The sequence below is a fragment of the Populus euphratica genome, unplaced genomic scaffold (assembly GCF_000495115.2).
Source record: "Populus euphratica unplaced genomic scaffold, PopEup_1.0 scaffold140.1, whole genome shotgun sequence".
Lineage (NCBI taxonomy): Eukaryota > Viridiplantae > Streptophyta > Magnoliopsida > Malpighiales > Salicaceae > Populus > Populus euphratica.
The window spans coordinates 55,483-75,826 of NW_011500028.1; the positions used below are offsets into that span (position 1 = coordinate 55,483).

Here is a 20,344-nt window from a genome sequence, read left to right on the forward strand (position 1 = left end):
TAGGCCTGTATTTAAAATAAATATTTACCACAAATTAAAGGTATCTTATATTATTAACTCATCAATCAATCCTTTCATTTATGTGGTAGGCCTGTATTTAAAATAAATATTTACCACAAATTAAAGGTATCTTATATTATTAGATATGTTAGTATAAAACATGCTTTAGTTTAGGAGTTATTGATACTTCAAGTGCAAAATGATGATATAAAACCTTGATAAAAACACACTTTTAAGTACTATTCAACCACCATGACTAGTGGTTGCCCTACAAATTCCTTCATATAATAGTAGTTGATCGTGCAATAATAGTCCAACAGCAGCGTCTTTCAGTTTCTCCTAATAGTAATGATAGAAGTTCCCCCTTCCATCAGCATCATCTTCTCTGCACTATGAACAAGTACTAGCAAGAGGTGCCTTGTCAACCTTTATCTTTTCATCTTATTTGCACCAGAAGTAGCGGTGAGGCACCTTCTTTATTAGCAAGCAGCAGATTCTCCCAATCGTGAGAAATCTAGCAGTCACATGTCCTCATTCTCTTGCTATTAAAGCATGCGGCCACCATCAGCAGTGCCCAATTAAGCCTTCTTTCTCCTGCCTCGTTCTGTATTTCTAGTTCTCGAGTGATTGGCTTGGACCAATGGCCAAGTTGGGCTGGTTGAGTCTAGCCTCATAAAAAAATAGGTCGGGTTTGGGCCTCAAGCCCAAACAGCTCTAACTATGTTTAGCTAAGCGTGTATTTGGCAAAACACATCCTTATGCCTTGTCTTTATAATTTATTCACATTTTATTTTGATATGTATCCAAACAAGTTTTTTTTCCATATCTAGAAATATTTAAGGATCTTCATTGATTTATTTATAGTCCCTCATGCTTTATTTTATTACATTTTGTTTTTTCTTTCCGCTATATTCTCAATATGTAGACCATTACTGTTAAATGCAAATATGTTATATGATGCTTTTTTTTTTTTTAATTCTTGTCTAAAAAGAGAAAATAAGAAAAAAATAGGTAAACAAAAAGAAAAGGCATAGAAAAATTGTTTCTTCTTCATTAAAAATCTAAAATTTTACGAACTTATTGATTAGTGTCAGTGTCAGAAATATCATATTTTTCTAACTTTGTGCAATATTTACTAATGCTAGAGTTAGAAATATTTATAGGTATTGTTCACTAACGTCAGAATCAGAAAGATGATATGAAGAACATAAAAAAAAAGAATAAATTCTTAGTAATTTTAAACAAAATTAGCAATGCAGCTTGTCTCGGGTACAACGCTTAAGGGGTGATAGCATATTCCCTTTTATGTAACCAATCTCATATCATAGTGTCTTTATTGATCAATTAGGGTTTCTAATGACCATAATTCTAGACGAGAACTTGTTGAACTAGACCTTTCCCTAAAGAATGAGATGTCATATATTCATTCTTTGATCAATAAATAAATTGAATTTTTTTAATTGGTTGCCGCGATGTCTAAATATGACAAGCATGATAAGATCATGACACTAATTATATATGTAGATGACATGGTGATTACAAGAAATGATCCCAAGGAAAGGAAGAATTTACAGAGTTACTTGTCTAGAAAATATGAAATGAAAGATCTTGATCCTTTGAAATATTAAGTGTCTATATCTAAAAAAGGTATTTTTATTTATCAAATAAAATATACCTTTGATTTGCTACAAGAAACTAATATGATAGTATGTCAACCAGCTAATACACAAGTGAAAAAAGGTTTAAAATTATGTATTGACTGTAATCAAATACCAGTTAATAAAAAAAATTCAAAGACTTATTAGAAGATTGACATACTTAGCACACATAAGGTAGACCTTACTTATTCAATGAGTATTATCATTCAATTCATGTATAATCCTAGAGTGTAACATATGAATACAATTATATGTATTTTGAAGTATTTGAAGGCTACTTTTGAAAAAGGAATATTATTCACTAAAAATGCAAATTGTCAAAGTGTAGATATATATGTACTGATGTTGACTGGGCTATAGCAATAAATGATAAACAATTTACTTCAAGATATTTCATCTTTTTAGATGGAAATCTTATTATATGGAGAAGTAAAAAAGAAAAATGTAGTCACACGCTTACGTGTAGAAGTTGAATTTAAAAATATGTCTTTTAGAATGTCACACCCAAATATTAAGGCGACCTTAAAAATTAGTCTGAAAAAAAACAGATTTCTAGCATTCTATTCTTTGATATGGAATTGTATTATTTAAGGTGTCGCCACCTAGCATTATGGTTACTAAGAATCCTAACTGGTCAATAGAGATTTTATGGTACAAGACTGATTATGCAAAAAAAAAAATATTATCACCCCTTGAGCATCCTACTTAAGGTGAGCTACATTACTGACTTTGTCATAAATTGCTAATGTTTTTTTGGTTTATGCTACTATAGTTTTGTGTGTAATATTTCTGACTCTGATGCTAGTAAATATTTAACTACGAATATTTCTAACCCTAGCATTGGTAAATATTACGTAGCTATAAAAATAAAATAAATTTAAATTGGTATTTTTCATTCCCGACTCTAGCATCAATGAATAAACAAATCAAATAAATTCATTCCCGACTCTAGTATCAATGAATAAACAAATCAAATAAATTTATTTTTATGCATCACATAAAAAAATAAATTTAAATCAGTATTTTTATTCTCAACTCTAGCGTCAGTGAATAAAAAAATCAAATAAATGTATTTTTTAAGCATACATATTTTTTTATGTAACTAAATAAAAATAAAATAAAATAAAATAAATTTACATCAGTATCTTTATTCATGACTTTGGTGTTAGTAAATAAACTAATAAATTCAAATACAATGAAATAAATTTGAATTAATATTTTTATTATGATCCTAGCGTCAATAAATAAAAAACAATAAATTTTCTATTTATACATACATTATTTTATTTATTTTATTTCCATTTTTGGGCTGGGTTGGGCTAGGCCTAGCCAGCCTTGCCCATATTTTATTTTTAGGGCTGGGCCAACTCAGCCCATATAGGCCCAGCTAGTCCGCCCTAGCCACTGGCCGAAGCTAGTGGCCTAACTGGACATGGTGGTGCCCCTCGCCTTTTTCCTTCTGCTTTCTCTTTTGCTCCTGTGCCCACGATCTGCTTTCATCCTCCAACAAAATTGAAAGGATGAAAGAATCAACAGTGAAGACATTGGTTTACTGTGGATGTCAATTATTGAGTCTTTTTTTGTTTTTATTGTTGCAAGGATAAAAAAATGGCGAGAACAATCCTTGTTTGTGTGTATGCTGCCCTTTCTTCCTTTCTCTCTGCATGATGCTCTGTGGTTTTTTTTTTTGTTTTTTTTCCTTTTTTTGTTTTTTCTTTGGTTTTCTGGGTTGGTTCTTCTTCTCTCTGTATTTTTTTCATCTGGATTTATGCTCTATTTTGCTCTACTTTTTTGCTTTATTTTTTTAACTCTCCTCCCCTTTGTCCCTTCTCAACTCTACCTTTTTATAAGGCCAGCAAGCTTGCCCCTAAACCAGTCCTGCCTTTGCAGGACTGTTATCCCTCCACGAACGGGATTGTGGGCAGAGGATATGGTCACAATTGGGTTGACTTTGCTACCAACTTTCCAGCTTTCCCGTTGAATCGGATTGAAGAAGACGCATGACTATTCCCTAACAACGATGCTGTTTTAGCAAAAATTGAGTTTTCACTTTGACCCCTGCTTCTGGAAATCTAACAATTGGATCCTTAATAATTAAAGATTTCTTTTAATTGTTCCTTTTGATAAATTTCAAATGAATCCTAGTTAAATGTTATTTACACAACAGTCCTAGGTTTCTAAAATATTCAATTTGGTCCTTAAATTATAATTTTATGCAATTTTGCCTTTAATCAGCTTCAAAAATTTCAATTAAATATCTGATTTATTTAATTAATTAAAAAAAAGTTTAATTAAGTCACAAAAATATTAATTTTTTAATTAAACCCTTGATTTTATTAATTAAACTAATCTAAAATTTAATTAAATTTTCAAACTTATTAATTCTTCCATTATTGATCAATTGGCTCTTAAATTTAATAATTTCATTCTTGAACTTTAAATTTTATGTTGTCAATTCCATTTATTATTTATTCAAAAATTGAGTTATGATATAGAATTTATAAAGCATTATAACTAAGACTTTTCTTAAGTAATTTGAGCTATCCTTCTGAGTAACCAATTCAATTATATTATGACAATAAAATAACATTTGATATTGCTTATTATCCCATTCAATATGATCAAATAAAATATATGGAGGTAGATAGATTCTTTATCAAAGAAAATTTGATGAGAAAATTATGAAGTTACTTAAAATTTAATTTGAAAATTAATTAGTGATGTTATCATTAAAGCAATTTCAAATTAAGTGTTCTCAAAGTTATTGGACAAGTTAGCTATGTGTGATATTTATCAACTTGAGAAGAGTGTTGGAATACTGTGATTCTTTTTTTATGTGGTGAATCTTGCCTTTCATAGTACTAGTGTATATGCTAGCACTCGTGTAAATGCTATGATAACTTGATTGTGGGATCAATGACTTAATTATTGGAACAATAGCTTAATTGTAGGATTAGTATTATTGATTCATTACTATATATGTACCTATACATGTACCTATATTTAATTTCAAGTCATATATGTAATCTAGATTTTACATTTACATATGATTTGTTAACACCTTAAAAAACTAAACAAATAAATAAATACAAGAAAATAAGAAAAGGGGAAAAAAAGAGAGAAAGAGGAGAATGGTATGGCATTATCGCAGGAGCTGTGTTTGTTCTTGTACAAGTTGTTTTTTTTCTTATCTCAAATATTTATTTAATTAATTACTATACACTAATGTCTATTGTTATGCATATGCTCTTAATTAAGCATACAAACATTAATTGGGCCCCTTATATAACAGAATTCAATTAAAGAGACATGGACCGTCCATTAGATATATACCCCCCAGGCCTCTTAGATAGCAGAGTTGCATACAAGAGACATGGGTCTATCCATTAGACATACATCCCATCTTTTACTGAACGACTGCCAGCTTCGAAGCCTAGCTGATATGGGCGAGTTTGCTGATTAACCATAAAGCCATGACACCCTCAGAAACAGCACCATGTCTCCCCTTTCCCTAGTTATATCATCAGTGTATGTGAAACTGTTCACATGATTCACACATGCATGCATAGTAAGGTTATTTTCCAAATTCAGGCTTCCAAGCAAGAAAGAAAATGGAGATTGTTTAATTTACCTGGAAAATAATGGGCAATCGCTTTTCTGTTGCTGAGCGAAAGTTAAAAAGGAAAAGTAAAAAAAGAAAGAAGAGTTAATGTGCACGTAGATGCTCCCTACAGACTTGCGACTAAAATTAATTATACTAGTGATTAATTGGAAGATAACCTATATACGTACTCCTCAAAATTTTTGTGGTGGAAATTAATCTGTAGTCTATCTTTTTCCAGTTTTCATTCATATATATATATATATATATATATGTATGTATGTATATAGACCGCGCGCAGGAGTATACAACAATAGCACATGGAATTGCAAAAATAAAAATATATATTAATGATATGATGCATAAACTAGCTAGTTAGGGAAGAACATCTGTATGTAAGTGTATAATATTTACCTCTGAAATGGAGTAGGTTCTTGGTGGAAGGAGGTAGCTAGGCAGGCAACTCGTAAAATGAAGGGTTAAGTAGTAATAATATCACCAGATAGAAGGCCTGGAATGCGGAGCAAAAAGTAGCATGTAGCCATGGACAACTTGCCAACTAATAATTACTTGCTAGTAGTTAATTTGTGGTGACTGATCAGATTAATATATAGTAGTAGTAATTTTGACTGCAGATGCATTAATTTATACAGATCAGTTAAGTCGGCAAGTCATCCTTGGCTGCATACCACTTTCTGCTCTTACATACGAGGCCATGGATGAATAATATTTAATGGTGAAAGCAAGCATACAAGGTATACGAAGCAATTAACTAGCTAGCTAGGCCAATTAATACTCACTATATATATATGTATATTGTGTGTGTGTGTGTGTGTGTGTGTGTATTACTGGCTCGTAATTAATTGACTACAAATCATCGAAGAGAAATATATATAGAAAGAGGTCGGTCGAGGCGAGGGATCGGATCAGATCAGAAGCTAGCTTGAAGGGAAGAGGAGAGAGCTCTCTAGCTATACGTGAGCTTAATTTGCTAATTCTGACTAGAATGTGCTAATGGATTGGACAATCAGTATATATACCGAGAGGAGGAGAGGTTGGTATACACTAGAAGAAGAATCCTGCCTTACACACACACTCACACGCAGTGAATGTACGCGCTCCTACGTACTTGGTGTTGTTGTGTACATTATAAATATCCTGAGAGCTATATACTCCAGTCTCCACATTACAGCATATATATATGACGGAAGGAAGTAATATATGACATTAACAAATTTACGCCAATTAACAAATATGTTAATGTATAAGGAAAACCTGATTAGGTATACTAGCTAGGGGCAGTGGGGGAAAAAAGATGTTTATTGGAGGACGTAGGCTAGTAGCTAGTTGGGATATTGGGGTAGGAGGGGGAGTGGTAGAGGAAACATGCGACTGCGAGAGGTGATCAGAATGAGGGAACTGCTGCTGCATGCATGTTTGTACGAACAATATTAGTATTGTAAGCTGAAGGAGTAGTTTTTGTAAGGCTGCAAATTAAGGAAATTAATCTTGGGAAATGTAGGTGACTGGCTCGAACAGCAAGGGAAGCCCTGAGGACGTGCGTGTTGCTGCGTTGGCTCTTCGCATTTTTTAACATATATAGACAACACTCAATCAACAACAACAACTCAGGCAGAGGGAAGTAACCCCTGCACGTTTTTCCTTCTTCCGCAAAAAGAGAATATATATATATTTTACGATCTTAATTAGTTTCTCTCGTTAATCTTAGAATTGCCATGTAGCTAAACACATGGTCAAGTATAAATTAAGGTGGGTCGGTCTCGCGACTCACAATGGCAGTCTGTGGGAATGCAGCCAGCAGAACCAGAAGCTGATAGTGAAAGAAAAGAAGAGACATTGATTAAGAGTTATAGCTACCTCCATTTATTTATGCCTAGCTAGGGCACCAGACGGATATTTGAACTTAACGTGTGGGTTTCAGAGAGGGGAGAAACTGGCAAATCGATAGCTAGCTAGCTAGCAAGCAGATCAAGATTTCAGAAAGACAACGGCTTTATGGTCTTAATTAGAGAGGCAAGTATTTTTCTTAAGTTTTTTTCATTTTATAATGCATCATAATAATTTTTTATTTATTTTTAACTTTAAAATCATATATATATATATATATATATATATATATATATATATATATATATATATATATATATATATATATATATATATATATATATAAAATGCATTTTTAAAGCATACACGCGCAGTTAGAAATGCAATACAAACAGGCACTTGAACAAAAGCCAGCCACGCCTCGGAATCAAGATTGCTGATTCCAATAATTATTAGTAATCAATCATTCATCCTGTTATTGAGCAAACTAATCTCTCAAGAACAAATAGACACAGACGCTTTGGAACTGGAACTCCAAGCATATCCCGCGCTGCACCATATTTTCATTTGCTTGCCCAAAAACAAAGAACGAGTCTGAACAATAAATTAAAAAAAAAGGCCAAATTAACACAAGTACCAAGGCAATTATTCCATTATCATCAATTCCTGGAAGCTAGGGAAATCTTTAAGCACATAGAATCCAAGCAAACAAGGAAAAACCATAATAATATCCAATGGTTATCATTTCCTATCACTTGCTGTAATAGATAGATCACGAAGAAGACAAGACAGAATCATTCATTAAGACGAGACGTCAATCTGAGGTCAATAGTGATCATAACAGAGCTTTATATTGATAAGCAAACACTTTCAAGTCATTTCCACCACAAGTTCATATCATTGCAGCGGCTAGATTTTCAATGGATATACAGACCACTTAACAAAACCTCCTCAAATCAAGAATAGACCCTACACGGCACATGGACAGCAAGAGGGTACATGATACAGTGTGTTAACAAAAACAATAAAATGCTCCATTATTACCATCATAAGATAACAGTTGTTTAAATAATACAAGACAGCATCTCCGTTCAGTGACAACTATATATAACAACCATACTAATCTCTTTCACAAATGCCCACGACAAAAGTACTTGGTAGTACAAAACAAAGGCATCATCTCCCCACATGCAACCGATTAAGAGTCTTGGGGAGCCTCAAATCTTGTTGGCGTGTCAATGCCCATCATACAGCAAAGGCCTGATATCAAAATGATAAGCAAAACAATCCCCTGGTGCATCACAAGCAACCACGATATCAGGACCTCATAAACATGGTGACATAATGGACTACAGAGAAACTCTGGGCACAAGGATATCAAGAAAATGAGTATAATGAACCATAGCAGCATAGACAAACAGCAGAAATTCATGCATAAGATTAGGGGCTGTCAAGTTTATAAAATTTACTTGGACTGCTTGGATACTCACAAAAAGATAACACAAGGAAAAAGAGAAGAGAAAGAAATCTCCCCTTTAAGTTAAGACGCCTCTACAATAATGCTGAATCAACTTCACAATAAGCTTGGGAGAATCAAGAATGTATGAATTCATGGAAGAAGCTAAAACTACAAGGGTAGCTCTAAATGCCATGAACTCACTGGAGATTGACTAGAGAGGGAACTCAAATATCTTGTTAGATTTCAAAGTAGATTTTTGCCTTCTAAAATCAGCACTTAGTCTTGGGCCCACTTTATGATATGAGGGATTATCGATAACTAAGATTTGATTTAGCTTCCAAACTCAACTTTATTGCCACTAATAGAGCCACAAAAGGAAATAAATAGGGAATAGATTTAGAAATGGTCATAGATAAGTTTAACTGGTAATGTTTGGGGAATAATCAAAGAATTCTCCTTTGAGGCATTTCTCGCAGGTGTATTATAGTGGGATGACAAGATGTCATAGAATTAAGTTATATTGGCCAACCCACTGCTTAGACTTTATTCTGTTTCTCCATTATTTCTTCTAGTCCAGGATGGTATTGCTCTTGTACTCACCTTGTGTCATACTTGAGAACCATGTGAATGTTGGAGTTTGCTCAATAATTTACTTAATAAAAGAAAACTTTTTTCTTCTTCAAGGGCATGAGATGGAGAAAATCAAAACACTCCTGATGACTACTAGAAGTTTACCATTAAAAATCAGGTCATCACCAATGACCACAGCCTACATGATATACCAAAAAGTCTTTCTATTCAACTTAGGCACGGAAGAAAAAAAGCACTATCATGAAAAAGCATACCTATGAAAGGCTAACAGGGAAACTTACAACTAAAACTCCTTCCAAAAGTGATGATTTGATCTGGCAAACTTCATCGCAGTGTGTGGAATTCAGTGATGCATTTCCTGCAGCACTTTCAGCAAGAAACCTTTCTAGCTCTCGATGATAAGGAAGGTGGATTGATCGGAAGGGATCTGAAACATAGAGAACAGAATATTTCCCCCCCAACATCTCCACAGAGCTGATGAGCTCAGAGAAAATTTCACCTGCATATATCCAGTTAATATATATATGTTTAAGCATTTCTCTGGCAAAGACATAACTTTGAACAAACAGTTTTGATATCATCTAGCAATAAAAAAAATCAACATACTTTCACTTTGTGGTTGGTCAAGTCTTTTCATTGAATTGGAGCCTCCATAACAGAATACAACCAGGTCAGTATGGCCAGTAGGCCTCTTCTCCATCCTTGAAGCCAGATAGTCCTGCACGTTTTTAATGGTCAAGAAAGTAAGAGGTCTATCATACACCCAAAATTCCAAAACTAGTCATCAAACATTTCAATTTCATTTACGTTGATGGCGTGCAGGTTTGCAAGCTTTTGAAAGTTTTCACCCTCTACAGAACATGACTCTGAAAAAGCAACATTACTGATTCCTAAATCCTGCCCACAAGCTTCTGCAAACCCAGAAACCAATGAATTCTCCATTGCCTCCTCTGAAGCAGCAACATAAGGAAATGCCATGGAAAAATTGGACTCAGTATAAGAAACCTGTTCAGAGTAGGAATGCTGACTATCAGAACACAAACAGGCAGGACTACAGCAAAATTATGCAAATCATGTTCTGTTGATTTCAATTAAGAAACCATTCCAAAAAAGTTAAGAGAGGCTTTGGTTACCTTGAGCAAGTTCACAAGAGCTGGATCTGTGTTTTTGTTTGCAGAAACATCAGTGGAAAGCAGCTGTAGAAAACAAAAGGTGTGCAATTAATGGCCTGGGCCTTTAAAAACAGCAAAAAGTTTGCAGCATATTGCATTTCCAATGAATTATCAAACTACCAAAGTGCAAAGTTATCAACAACAACCAGATAACATGCAACCAGAACCTAGTTTGGTTGCATAATACCACAATAAAATTAGCATAAGAACAACATAAGAGAATAGCCCCTGCAGCATGTTCACTAGATCAGGCCTACAGAAATAAAAATTGTTATTGAACTCATGCAATGTCATCATATTTGACCTATGATAAGCCCCAAAACTTCTTACCCCCCTGCCAATAAATACAAGCGCCAGATCCACAGATTGCTGAACTTTCTTTTCTGAGCACTACAAGGAAAAAAAATGAAACAAAAAGTGAAGAAGGACTTTTCATATCTTTACGATTCTTTTGAAGAAAATGTGTTTGGAATTTATAACACTGAAAAAATTTGCAACAAGCTATCAGCATAAAGGAGGGTTTAGTACCAGTAAGTTTGACCAGCCTCCTTCAGACAGAACTGACCTGGCAAGATCTTTTGAAGAAATGGTCTGATAATTCACTACTTCACTTATTCTGTTGTTTGAAAACCCATGATCAGAATCTAACATATTTAAAGATACCACTCACAGAAGAATATGCAGCAAGGGTGTAGCATTTTGAGTCCAATAGGTGGCACGGCAAACAAAAAGATTAATATAACGTATCCCATATGCAGAAGCAGTTGTATTAGCATTTAGTTGAGGTTTAAGGGATGAATTGATCTTCACTTTCTTTTTTTCTTTTTCGGGAAATCTTTTACTGCTACATGAATTTCAATAGAATTGATTGTATTATCCAACAGCTTTACCATGGAACAATATAAAAACTGAAAAGGGAAGCATATGCCTAACTTAAAGAGCTAATGAGATATCAAAATGGTGTTTTATAATTTGGGTCAGTATTGCTACGTAAAATAGGATAGCATATGCTATCCAGATATTGACGATGAGACAGTGCCAATTTATCATGCTAGAATTTCAAGAAAAACAGGTAATTGGTTTGAATTGGAAAATGAAAAGCAAAAGGCAAAGGTAAGGAACAGTAGATGCATACTGATGATGAGGATGATGAGGAGACCAGAGGAAAGCTGGGACAGTAGTTGATGATGGAGAAGAGGCGTGCAGGAATGAAAGGCGAGATGCAGCAGCAACCACCGTTAACCACCATATCGCAGCAACAGCTCCCATTCTCATTGTCGACAAATCCTTTCTTCTTCGTTTAACAGCAAAATCATTAAAATATATTAAACTTTGCAAAATAAAAATAAAAAACCCATCCAACAGAAACAATCACCAGATTTGTAATCAATTTCATATAAAAGCGATACAGATCAAACCAATAATAGTAGAAAATTTGAAATGAATGAACACATCATAGCAAAACAAAAAATAAAAATAAATAACTAACCAGAGACGGGAGGGGAGGGGAGGTGATGGATGGATGTAGAGCAAATCAAAATCCCTTCTTTCTTCCTTTTATTACTTAAAAACAGCTCCTCTGATTCGTCGAGATTAATAGTTGATCCTCTCTCTCACACACACGCACACAATCGAGATCCAGAACTTTTTAGTTTGTATTTTCATCTCAAATAAAACAAAATCAATAAAACGGATTGATTTGACGAAGGAAGGAGCGTGCATACAAAGAAACAAGCCCACTCACTAGACCCATTGGCATGGGTGATGGGCCGTTAAGCCCATTATTTTCATCCTGATAAAGCCCACAAAACTCTATGATCCTTATAAAAGGCCCCGCTCGGCCCCCATTAATGATATTGTTGCTGGCTAAAGCAGAATGATGTTTTTCTACTTGATTCTAGAATTGTCCCAGACCAGCCCATCCCAGCCCAGACCAGCCCATAAAGATAGTGGCACTGGTTAGTTTTACGGTTTGCTCAACGGATCCAGGCCATCGTAGCTGACTCCCACGGTTGGCTTGGTTGGGAACAAGAAAGGGCAAACAAAAAAAAAAAAAAGGAAAAAAAGAATGTTCTCCACACACACCAGACCGTTGCAATAGTTTAACCAAGTTCGAGTAAAGATATACACAAGCTCATCCCCATATCCACATTAATCTAAAAAAAATATTATTAACACTCTAACTAACCACCATTTAATGGACTCAGTAACCAGCCAGCCAGCCATCTCCTTTTATTTTCACCCAATTAACTTAAAAATGGTTTCTGCTTGTATGTCTATATGCTTACCATTGATGACTCTAATTAGCTAGCTATTTACATACTGTCAGTGCAACCGGCATCGCCATTTCTGCCCGCCCACCAGTACTCTTGAATTAATAAGGAGCTAGCTAGGAGCTTGGATGCTGATCGATCAGGTCCTCATCGTACAGATAGTAGCTAATTGCTCGAATATTTCCCAAGCTCGTATTTGCACTTTAAAATGTAGCTAGCTAGTAGATGACAATCATAACACTGAAGGATCCATATTCCAATCCAAGTTAATTAAGATGATCATCAAAACCACGGCCAGACATTATTACTACAGACTACTTTTAATAATCATGAGTTAAGACCTTCAGTTTTGCAGGTGTGGTAATGGGAAAGAACCCTGTGATCAATGTTCCCTCCCTTCCTCCAGTGTCATGTATCATGTGACTGCTATTAAGGCCTTGGCTCAAAGCCGCACCGCTCCCTGTCACAGCATTCACGTTCTTAATTTAGTGTTCACCCATCAACAGCCTGTCGGTCATGATCTTTCCTTGGGTACCCGGCAAAACCTCACCTCTCCTTGTCAAGCCTGGCCGGCTTGTAAATGCTGGCAGTACTATTATAGCTATAGCTAACTGCCCAACTCTTGCCAATGAAAGATCTGTCCTAATTCTTCCTCCTTAAGAACTATCTAGGAGCCAAGATGAAGAAAGGGATTCGGAATTTTTGTAACGGTGATGCCTCAACTTCTACACTCGATCAACACAACAAGGCCAATTATACCGCCGATGATCACCATTGCTTTGTCACCTCTCCTTACACCCACATGAATCATGCAGATACAGCGCAACAAGGCTCACCAACACTGGAGCAGATGATATTGCAGTTAGAGTTAGAAGAGGAGTTTGCAAGAAAAGCTAAGCTCAACAACTATGTTGATGTCGGTTTGCGGGCTGGTAGAATGTCATGTGTTAACAATTCTGATATCTTGCGATCTGCGAGGAACGCATTGAGTCAATATCCTCGCTTCTCTCTCGATGGAAAGGATGCCATGTATCGGTCTTCTTTCCGGAACTTGGATTCTGTTAGTAAGGCAGCAGCTGGCAGGAAATCAGTCTGCTGTGATCATGGACTGAGAGAACGAATGAATAGAAACAATCTTGGTGCTAAGTTTGAGAGGAAGTTGAGTTTGCCACTAACTTTGGCTGGGGAAAGAGTGGTATGGTGCAAACCAGGAGTGGTAGCAAAGTTGATGGGTCTCGAGGCAATGCCAGTACCAATCAACAGCAGAGAAGATAAAGAGACGTTAGCTTCCATCATAAAGAGGCAAAATCTTAGGAGAAGAGCTGAAAGACATGAAATAGAAAGAAGACTGGCCGGAGATGTGAGCGCTTTCGATGGAATCAAGAGAGGGAGATCATCTATGCCTTCCTGTTCAAGGCCTGGATATTGTGTGACGAAACCGGTTGCAGTAGAGCCTGCTAACGACGGAGGAGGTTGGCCAACCCGGAGAAATCGTTAGATGCTAATTAATCAATCCATCTGTAGCCAGCTGGGAACAGTCATCAACTGTGGTTGCATTTTGTTACCTTTGATCAATCCTACGTGTGGAAACGCTGCCACATTGTAACAAGTGTTGCCAGAAACGGAAATCGCACTCGATCTGAATTGCAAGTTTCACAAGTGATTTATTAGTCTATTAGCATAATTAGGAATTCCCAATAGCATTTTAGGAATTCTTATATCGGGTTACGGGAGAAGAAAAGAATCGTCATCCAGTATGAAATGAGTTGCGTTTAAGGAAACAGGTATTAAAAATGCCCCAGGTAATTAAGGTATAAAGAGAGAGCCTCTTCTTAGCTATATACATATCCAGTAAAACCTGTCGTCTCTGACCAACTCTAAATTGATAGGGGTGAAACGAGTTTGTGGCCGCTATTAATTCTATTCAGGATCACTCAACTTGTCAAATTGTATCAGAAAAATGGATTGACAACATACATGCATCACGTCCTAGTTCCACAATATTGTAGTAATTGCGAAGAGTTGTGATCTGGTTCTGCTACAAATTAAGGCCGGATACAAATGAAAAAACTGAAAACCATATACATAACTGCTCATTTTTAAACCCGATACTTCTACCGACCCGACGACATATCATGACCGCAGGTGCATGTAGCTAAACTGCTGAAGTACTGGGGCTTGTACTGTTGACACTCATTCGATCCATTCGTTCTCTGTAGTCAAATTATAAAAGAGTGCTATCTTCTTTTACCAAGTAGGATTGGTCGGCATTTTAATGCCAAACAGGTACTTGGTCATTTGAAAGAAGTGGTTGCTCTGATGACTTACAGTACTCGAATCTTCACGCATCCTGCAAGTCCGATCTGGCCAAGACTTGATTAATTTGTGTATCAAGTTTATATATGGTCTCTTATTTTAGTAAGTACTGGTCAACACTTCAGAACCAACTGGAGGTGACCTTATTCATATAAAACCTGTAAATTAACAGCTAGTATATGACTTCCAAACTTCACAGACACAATTGTATTAATTTCTTTGGTTTCTGATGTAGTTTTGGACTATTCTGCTTGTTTGCTGCTGCCCGCAGGATTTATCGGCATTTTTAACGACAACAAGCATCAGTAAATGATTGTTTATGGCCGGTTGGTTTCTACTTGGGTAAACATTGCTGGTAACTGTGTATATATGTATATATATATACACACACACACATACACACACAGATGACCGTAGGATGCCAAGAATTGTGATATACGTTAAGTACTGTCCCATGTTGAGATACTTGTTTTTAACCTTATTGATCCAGGTATCCCAAGCGTTGTGCAAATTAATGGAGAAATGTACCCGTCTTTGACTCTAATAAATTAGAGTACTTAATTATTTAGGCGGTGGTCAAGTGGTAAAAACTTGGGATTAAGGGGTTTGCTCCCTCTGTGGTCTCAGGTTCGAGTCTTTGGTTGCTCATATGATGGCCACTGGAGGCTTACATGGTCGTTAACTTCAAGGCCCGTGAGATTAGTCGTGGTGCGCGCAAGCTAACCCGGACACCCACGTTAATCTAAAAAAAAATAACGTACTTACATAGCAATATTTATCTCACTAATTAATATTGTTCAAAGAATAATTTACTACTAGTTAAGTATACTCTAGGTCCTTTATTTTGACTTAGTAGAATTAATGATCAGATGATGAGCCTCGCACATGTCTAAAATTAATGGCAATCGCATGCTTATTGCTAATGTCATCTTTTTCCTTCAGCTTTCGCGGCGTGGAATAATGAATCTCCACATAGCAGCTGAGGCTTGCCTGACACAGAAGAAACTTTTGCTCGCTTTATTAGTTTATAATATACCATACATAAAGGAAGAAGCTGCATATATGCTGCTATGCTTAATCAAGATTGCGTAAGTAATGGCAGTTGATGTGGAGATTCCAATCCATGTGGGCTTTTTACAAGGATATCAATTTCATTACTTCTTTTAGGAGCACCGAAGGGCTGGTTTAAAAGATAAAGAGAAGGTACGTAGATGTAACATGTGCAATGTTCTCCATCGGATCGATCCATACATGTATATTTCCCTGAGAAGACTGCAGAGAGCAACCTGCATCACCGTGGAAAGATGAATAGCTAATTAATCATCAGTTACCGATAGTTAAGCATGCGCATGAGCCCCTAATTATATCATAGCACTTTACAGCTTTCTCTTTATTATTTTTCTCACGGATACTAAAATATATCCGCACGGTATGGAAACCAAGCTTTCCATTATCTGCTTCGCGAACAAGATTTATACACATATAAATGCATGCACTTTAAGGATAAGTTCCCATCCTGCATCATCATCATCATGTTCATCCGTGCCCTCAGTTGGTTCTGATCACAAGGTGTAAAGTTTATTACAGCCTATACATGTGGTTACAGCTAAGAATGCTTAACAAAGAGAAGAACAAAGAAAAAAATAAAAATAAAGAAAAGGTCACAAAAAAGGATCGAAAGTTGTGAGCTAGGTAGTGATAAAATATATCAGGCTACTAGTAATTTTTTAAGGTTTGCCTGCACATGCAAACCACTTCCATGTAATCCAAAATAATATAATAAGATCCTGAAATTAAGATGGTCAAGTTTTTCTGCTAATATCCTTGGATATAAAAACCACGCATCAGATTCTTTGTCATAGAAATGCTGCCAAAAGTCAGTGGTGGATTTCCCAACAGAGGGCAAAAGTAAAACTATTTCTTTTTCATTTTTCTGTTTACAGCTTCCAAGAACCATCAATCAAGAATTCAAGATGATAGTTAACAAGTCAAAGAGAATTATCCTTAGATAGCACCCGTTGCCCATGTGCTTAGTCTAGTTGGAGGAGAAAATTAATACATACGACGACTAATATTAGCAACCCTTAATTTGCACAAATGGTTAGTTGATGACGAAGAGTAGGGGTTGAGCTACTCGTACCAGCTTTCGTGCTAATATTCTGTCACTAGCAGCAGCTCCAAAAAGCAGAGGACACGAGTTTGCTTTAAGATGGATACAACGGTGGAGATGACGGGAAAGGGAAAGCTTGGAATTTCAGCCTCTTCCTCTTAGAGACAGATCTTAGAAGAATAGCATAGGGCAATTGACTTAATCTCTCATCTGTCAGACTAAGTGCTGTCCGGTTCTTGTTGTCTCAATTTGGTCCTCGACTAAATTGAATCTCATTCCAGAATCTAACTATAATCACTAAACGATTCACTGTCACGTATATATAGAGTACGTAAAATTAAGCTGACAATTAATTACTAATCACAAGTGCCCCACAATTTATTGTCAGTTAAAATTTAATAATCACTAAACGATTCTTGTTCTTAACTAGATACTTGTATTCTTAGGCTAGTAGGCTGATCAGATTGGAATATGCTACGTACCGATACTGCAACGAAAGCGAAACAATTGATCAAACTGGAATAAATTTGCTGTCCAGAGATTTGGCAATTTCTAAAGAAGGATAATTTTCTGTTGTTTTGTATTTGCCATATAATTACAATCTCTCTTTACTTTGCTTGGATTCGATTCATTTCAACACGCAGGAGTTTCTGGTACAAGTTAACATTTGGAGTGATGCTATTCTCTCAAGTATAGACTCAAAGCTGTTTAAATTTAAAATGCTACAGGCAGGGCAAGTTGAAGTTCACACATTCTGCCTGAGATATCTTACTGCATACACTTGGAGTCGAGACCCCTCTTTAAGAGTATTCCCAAGGTATCTTGGTTTTGAGAGAATGGAGGTCAAAAAGCTCATTGATTGCACCACTAGGCAAGCCTAGAAGGAAGAGGACATTGAAAAAGAAAATGAAATCTTTTTAATATGCAACAGTTTTCAGTTTCTGTTAGCATACTTTTCTCTCAAGTTTCAATTTTTTATTCTTAATTAATTTGCCCATATACTGATACAATATTATAACAATCCACTTCCTCGAGTTGCATTCTTGTCTATATAAACAACTCAATTGCTTCACTTCCTCCCATCACATCCTCTGTAGTTTCCTCACTCGTGCTACCTGCTGCCCGCTGCTGTTTCAATCTTGATCAAGCCATTGTAAGGCCAAACTCTGATCATTTATGTCCCGGCCCCCTCGAATATTTGTCTTTTAACCTCTCTTGTTTATTATCAACTCAATTAATGCTATGTCTCAAAATGTTTTCTTGATTTCTAACTAACCATTATCTTGGTTTTCCATTGTGGAAGGAAAATGGAATGCTTTGGATACACCATAGTGATTCTTCTTACAATGTTAAAGATTGTCAAAGGTTATGGGACTGGGTGGACTGGTGCCCATGCAACATTCTATGGAGGAGGTGATGCATCTGGAACAATGGGTAAGAAATTAAGAAAGAAAAATGATAAAATTCATTTTAATTTCTTGTTTGCTCTTAAATCTGGCCCCCGCTATTTAACTTTTCTCATCGTATATGATTGGTTGCTTCTGCAGGTGGTGCTTGTGGATATGGGAATCTCTATAGCCAGGGGTATGGGACAAACACAGCTGCACTGAGTACCGCTCTCTTCAACAATGGCTTGAGCTGTGGAGCCTGCTATGAGATAAAGTGTGTAAATGACAATATTTGGTGCTTACGAGGGTCCATCATTGTCACAGCCACTAATTTTTGCCCGCCAAACAATGCTCTTCCTAACAATGACGGCGGGTGGTGTAACCCTCCCCAGCAACACTTTGATCTTTCTCAGCCTGTTTTCCAAAAGATCGCCCAGTATAAAGCTGGAATAGTGCCCGTCCAGTACAGAAGGTCTCCACCCTATTTTACTCAACAAATAATATTCATATGATCTGTTTCCATTGTTTTGATATGGTTGTACAGGCTATAATTAACACCAGTTGTTGTCTTTGTTTGTTGTTTGACGATATATATGCAGGGTTGCTTGCAGAAAGAGTGGTGGCATCAGATTCACGATTAATGGGCACTCCTACTTTAATCTGGTGCTGATAACAAATGTTGGAGGAGCTGGTGATGTAGTCGCGGTCTCCATAAAAGGGACAAAAAGCAATTGGCAGGCAATGTCTAGGAACTGGGGCCAGAACTGGCAGAGCAACGCCTATCTGAATAATCAAGCCCTCTCTTTCAAGGTCACAACCAGTGATGGACGAACGGTGGTTTCCAACAACGTGGCTCCATCCAACTGGGCTTTTGGCCAAACCTACACGGGAAGGCAGTTCTAACTTCTCAATCCCACGCCTTAATCTAATAAGATCAAACCAAAATCACAATTTCAAGCACTCAAATTAAACCCTAGCTTTTACCTTTAACTAAACTTCCCTTTAAGTACCTTTTGCCTGTCCTGTTTGTTACTATATATTATGTCCTTGTTTAGTGTTACTAGTACATATGGTGTTTTAAACGTGACATGCATGGCGGGGTTCTTTTGAAAATGCCCCCATACATATCAGTTTTTGCCTGACTCTCGTGGCGTTGTTGGGCTTTAATTTGCTTTACTGGAGGAAGAATCAACCTCTACATCTAGGGGTCTCCTCAGTCTGCAGAGTGCATCTACTGGTATTAATAATTAGATAACCTCTAGCATAGCAACTTGAGCTAAGTGTAAGGGGGTTTTGTTGTGTTTGTTTCTTCTTTTGTTGAAAGCTCGGCTGAGGTGAACAAAAGATTTTCACCCGCCCAAAGACGGAATCCTTTTGAAATAGGGATACATGCGTGTGGTTTCAGACCTGTAACAGAGTTAATTACTATAAAGAGAGGAAATGAAGAGATGTCCAAGGGCGATCTTTTTTCTGCTCAGGCATTGAGTGAGTTGTAATTAGGAGTTGTTGTTAATGCATACACAGCTTCCTATGTATCTTGAACTTCGATATTAATTATAAAAGAAGGTAAGTATTGGAGCGTGGTTTGTTTATTTTAAGGCTTAGTCTCTTGTAAAATCGACCATTACTACAAATACAACTGATCATGAGATTTGCAGTGCAGCTTGCAAACAGTAAGTGCCTGTACTGTTGTGGACTGATACTGGTTTCAACTTTCTGATATATCATCATGTGTCATCCATCGTGTCAAATCTTGGGTTGAGGGGATAAGAGTAATTAATGTGCACGAAAGTCTGATGAGGATTCGGAAATCAATATCTTGGTAAATGCAGCATTATAAAAGCAAAAGCTTCACAGCTTTTGCTGAATCTTGAAGATCATGCCAGCAGATTTACAGCAAGACCTCCGCCACAAAAAACTGCACGCTG

At 36.3% G+C, this 20,344-nt stretch overlaps 2 protein-coding genes and 1 long non-coding RNA gene across 4 annotated transcripts; 2 read left to right on the forward strand and 1 right to left on the reverse strand.

Moving 5' to 3' along the window:
* The first annotated feature begins 4,780 nt into the window (after positions 1 to 4,780).
* On the forward strand, positions 4,781 to 11,982 carry LOC105142281 (uncharacterized). Its single transcript, XR_845529.1, has 3 exons — positions 4,781 to 4,792; positions 9,898 to 9,900; positions 11,841 to 11,982. It is a non-coding gene; the product is annotated as an uncharacterized LOC105142281 (long non-coding RNA).
* On the reverse strand, positions 7,940 to 11,909 carry LOC105142279 (2-C-methyl-D-erythritol 4-phosphate cytidylyltransferase). 2 transcript variants are annotated; one of them, XM_011049837.1, is made up of 9 exons: positions 11,819 to 11,909; positions 11,465 to 11,620; positions 10,858 to 10,945; positions 10,660 to 10,719; positions 10,291 to 10,353; positions 9,965 to 10,162; positions 9,764 to 9,875; positions 9,439 to 9,656; positions 7,940 to 8,398 (listed from the first exon to the last, which is right to left on the reverse strand). In XM_011049837.1, exons 2-9 carry the CDS (start codon positions 11,602 to 11,604, stop codon positions 8,306 to 8,308), a joined length of 972 nt encoding a protein of 323 aa, XP_011048139.1. In that variant the 5' UTR covers positions 11,605 to 11,620; positions 11,819 to 11,909; the 3' UTR covers positions 7,940 to 8,305. The 2 variants fall into 2 exon arrangements, with proteins under 2 accessions (XP_011048139.1, XP_011048140.1); XM_011049838.1 differs by having other exon boundaries at positions 11,465 to 11,623; positions 11,819 to 11,908.
* Positions 11,983 to 15,946: 3,964 nt separating the features above from the next.
* LOC105142282 (expansin-A15-like) lies at positions 15,947 to 20,008 on the forward strand. The gene is made up of 5 exons (XM_011049839.1): positions 15,947 to 16,121; positions 17,757 to 18,181; positions 18,332 to 18,462; positions 18,576 to 18,888; positions 19,016 to 20,008. The coding sequence occupies exons 3-5, from the start codon at positions 18,336 to 18,338 to the stop codon at positions 19,317 to 19,319; spliced, it is 744 nt and encodes a 247-aa protein (XP_011048141.1). The 5' UTR covers positions 15,947 to 16,121; positions 17,757 to 18,181; positions 18,332 to 18,335; the 3' UTR covers positions 19,320 to 20,008.
* Positions 20,009 to 20,344: the final 336 nt, after the last annotated feature.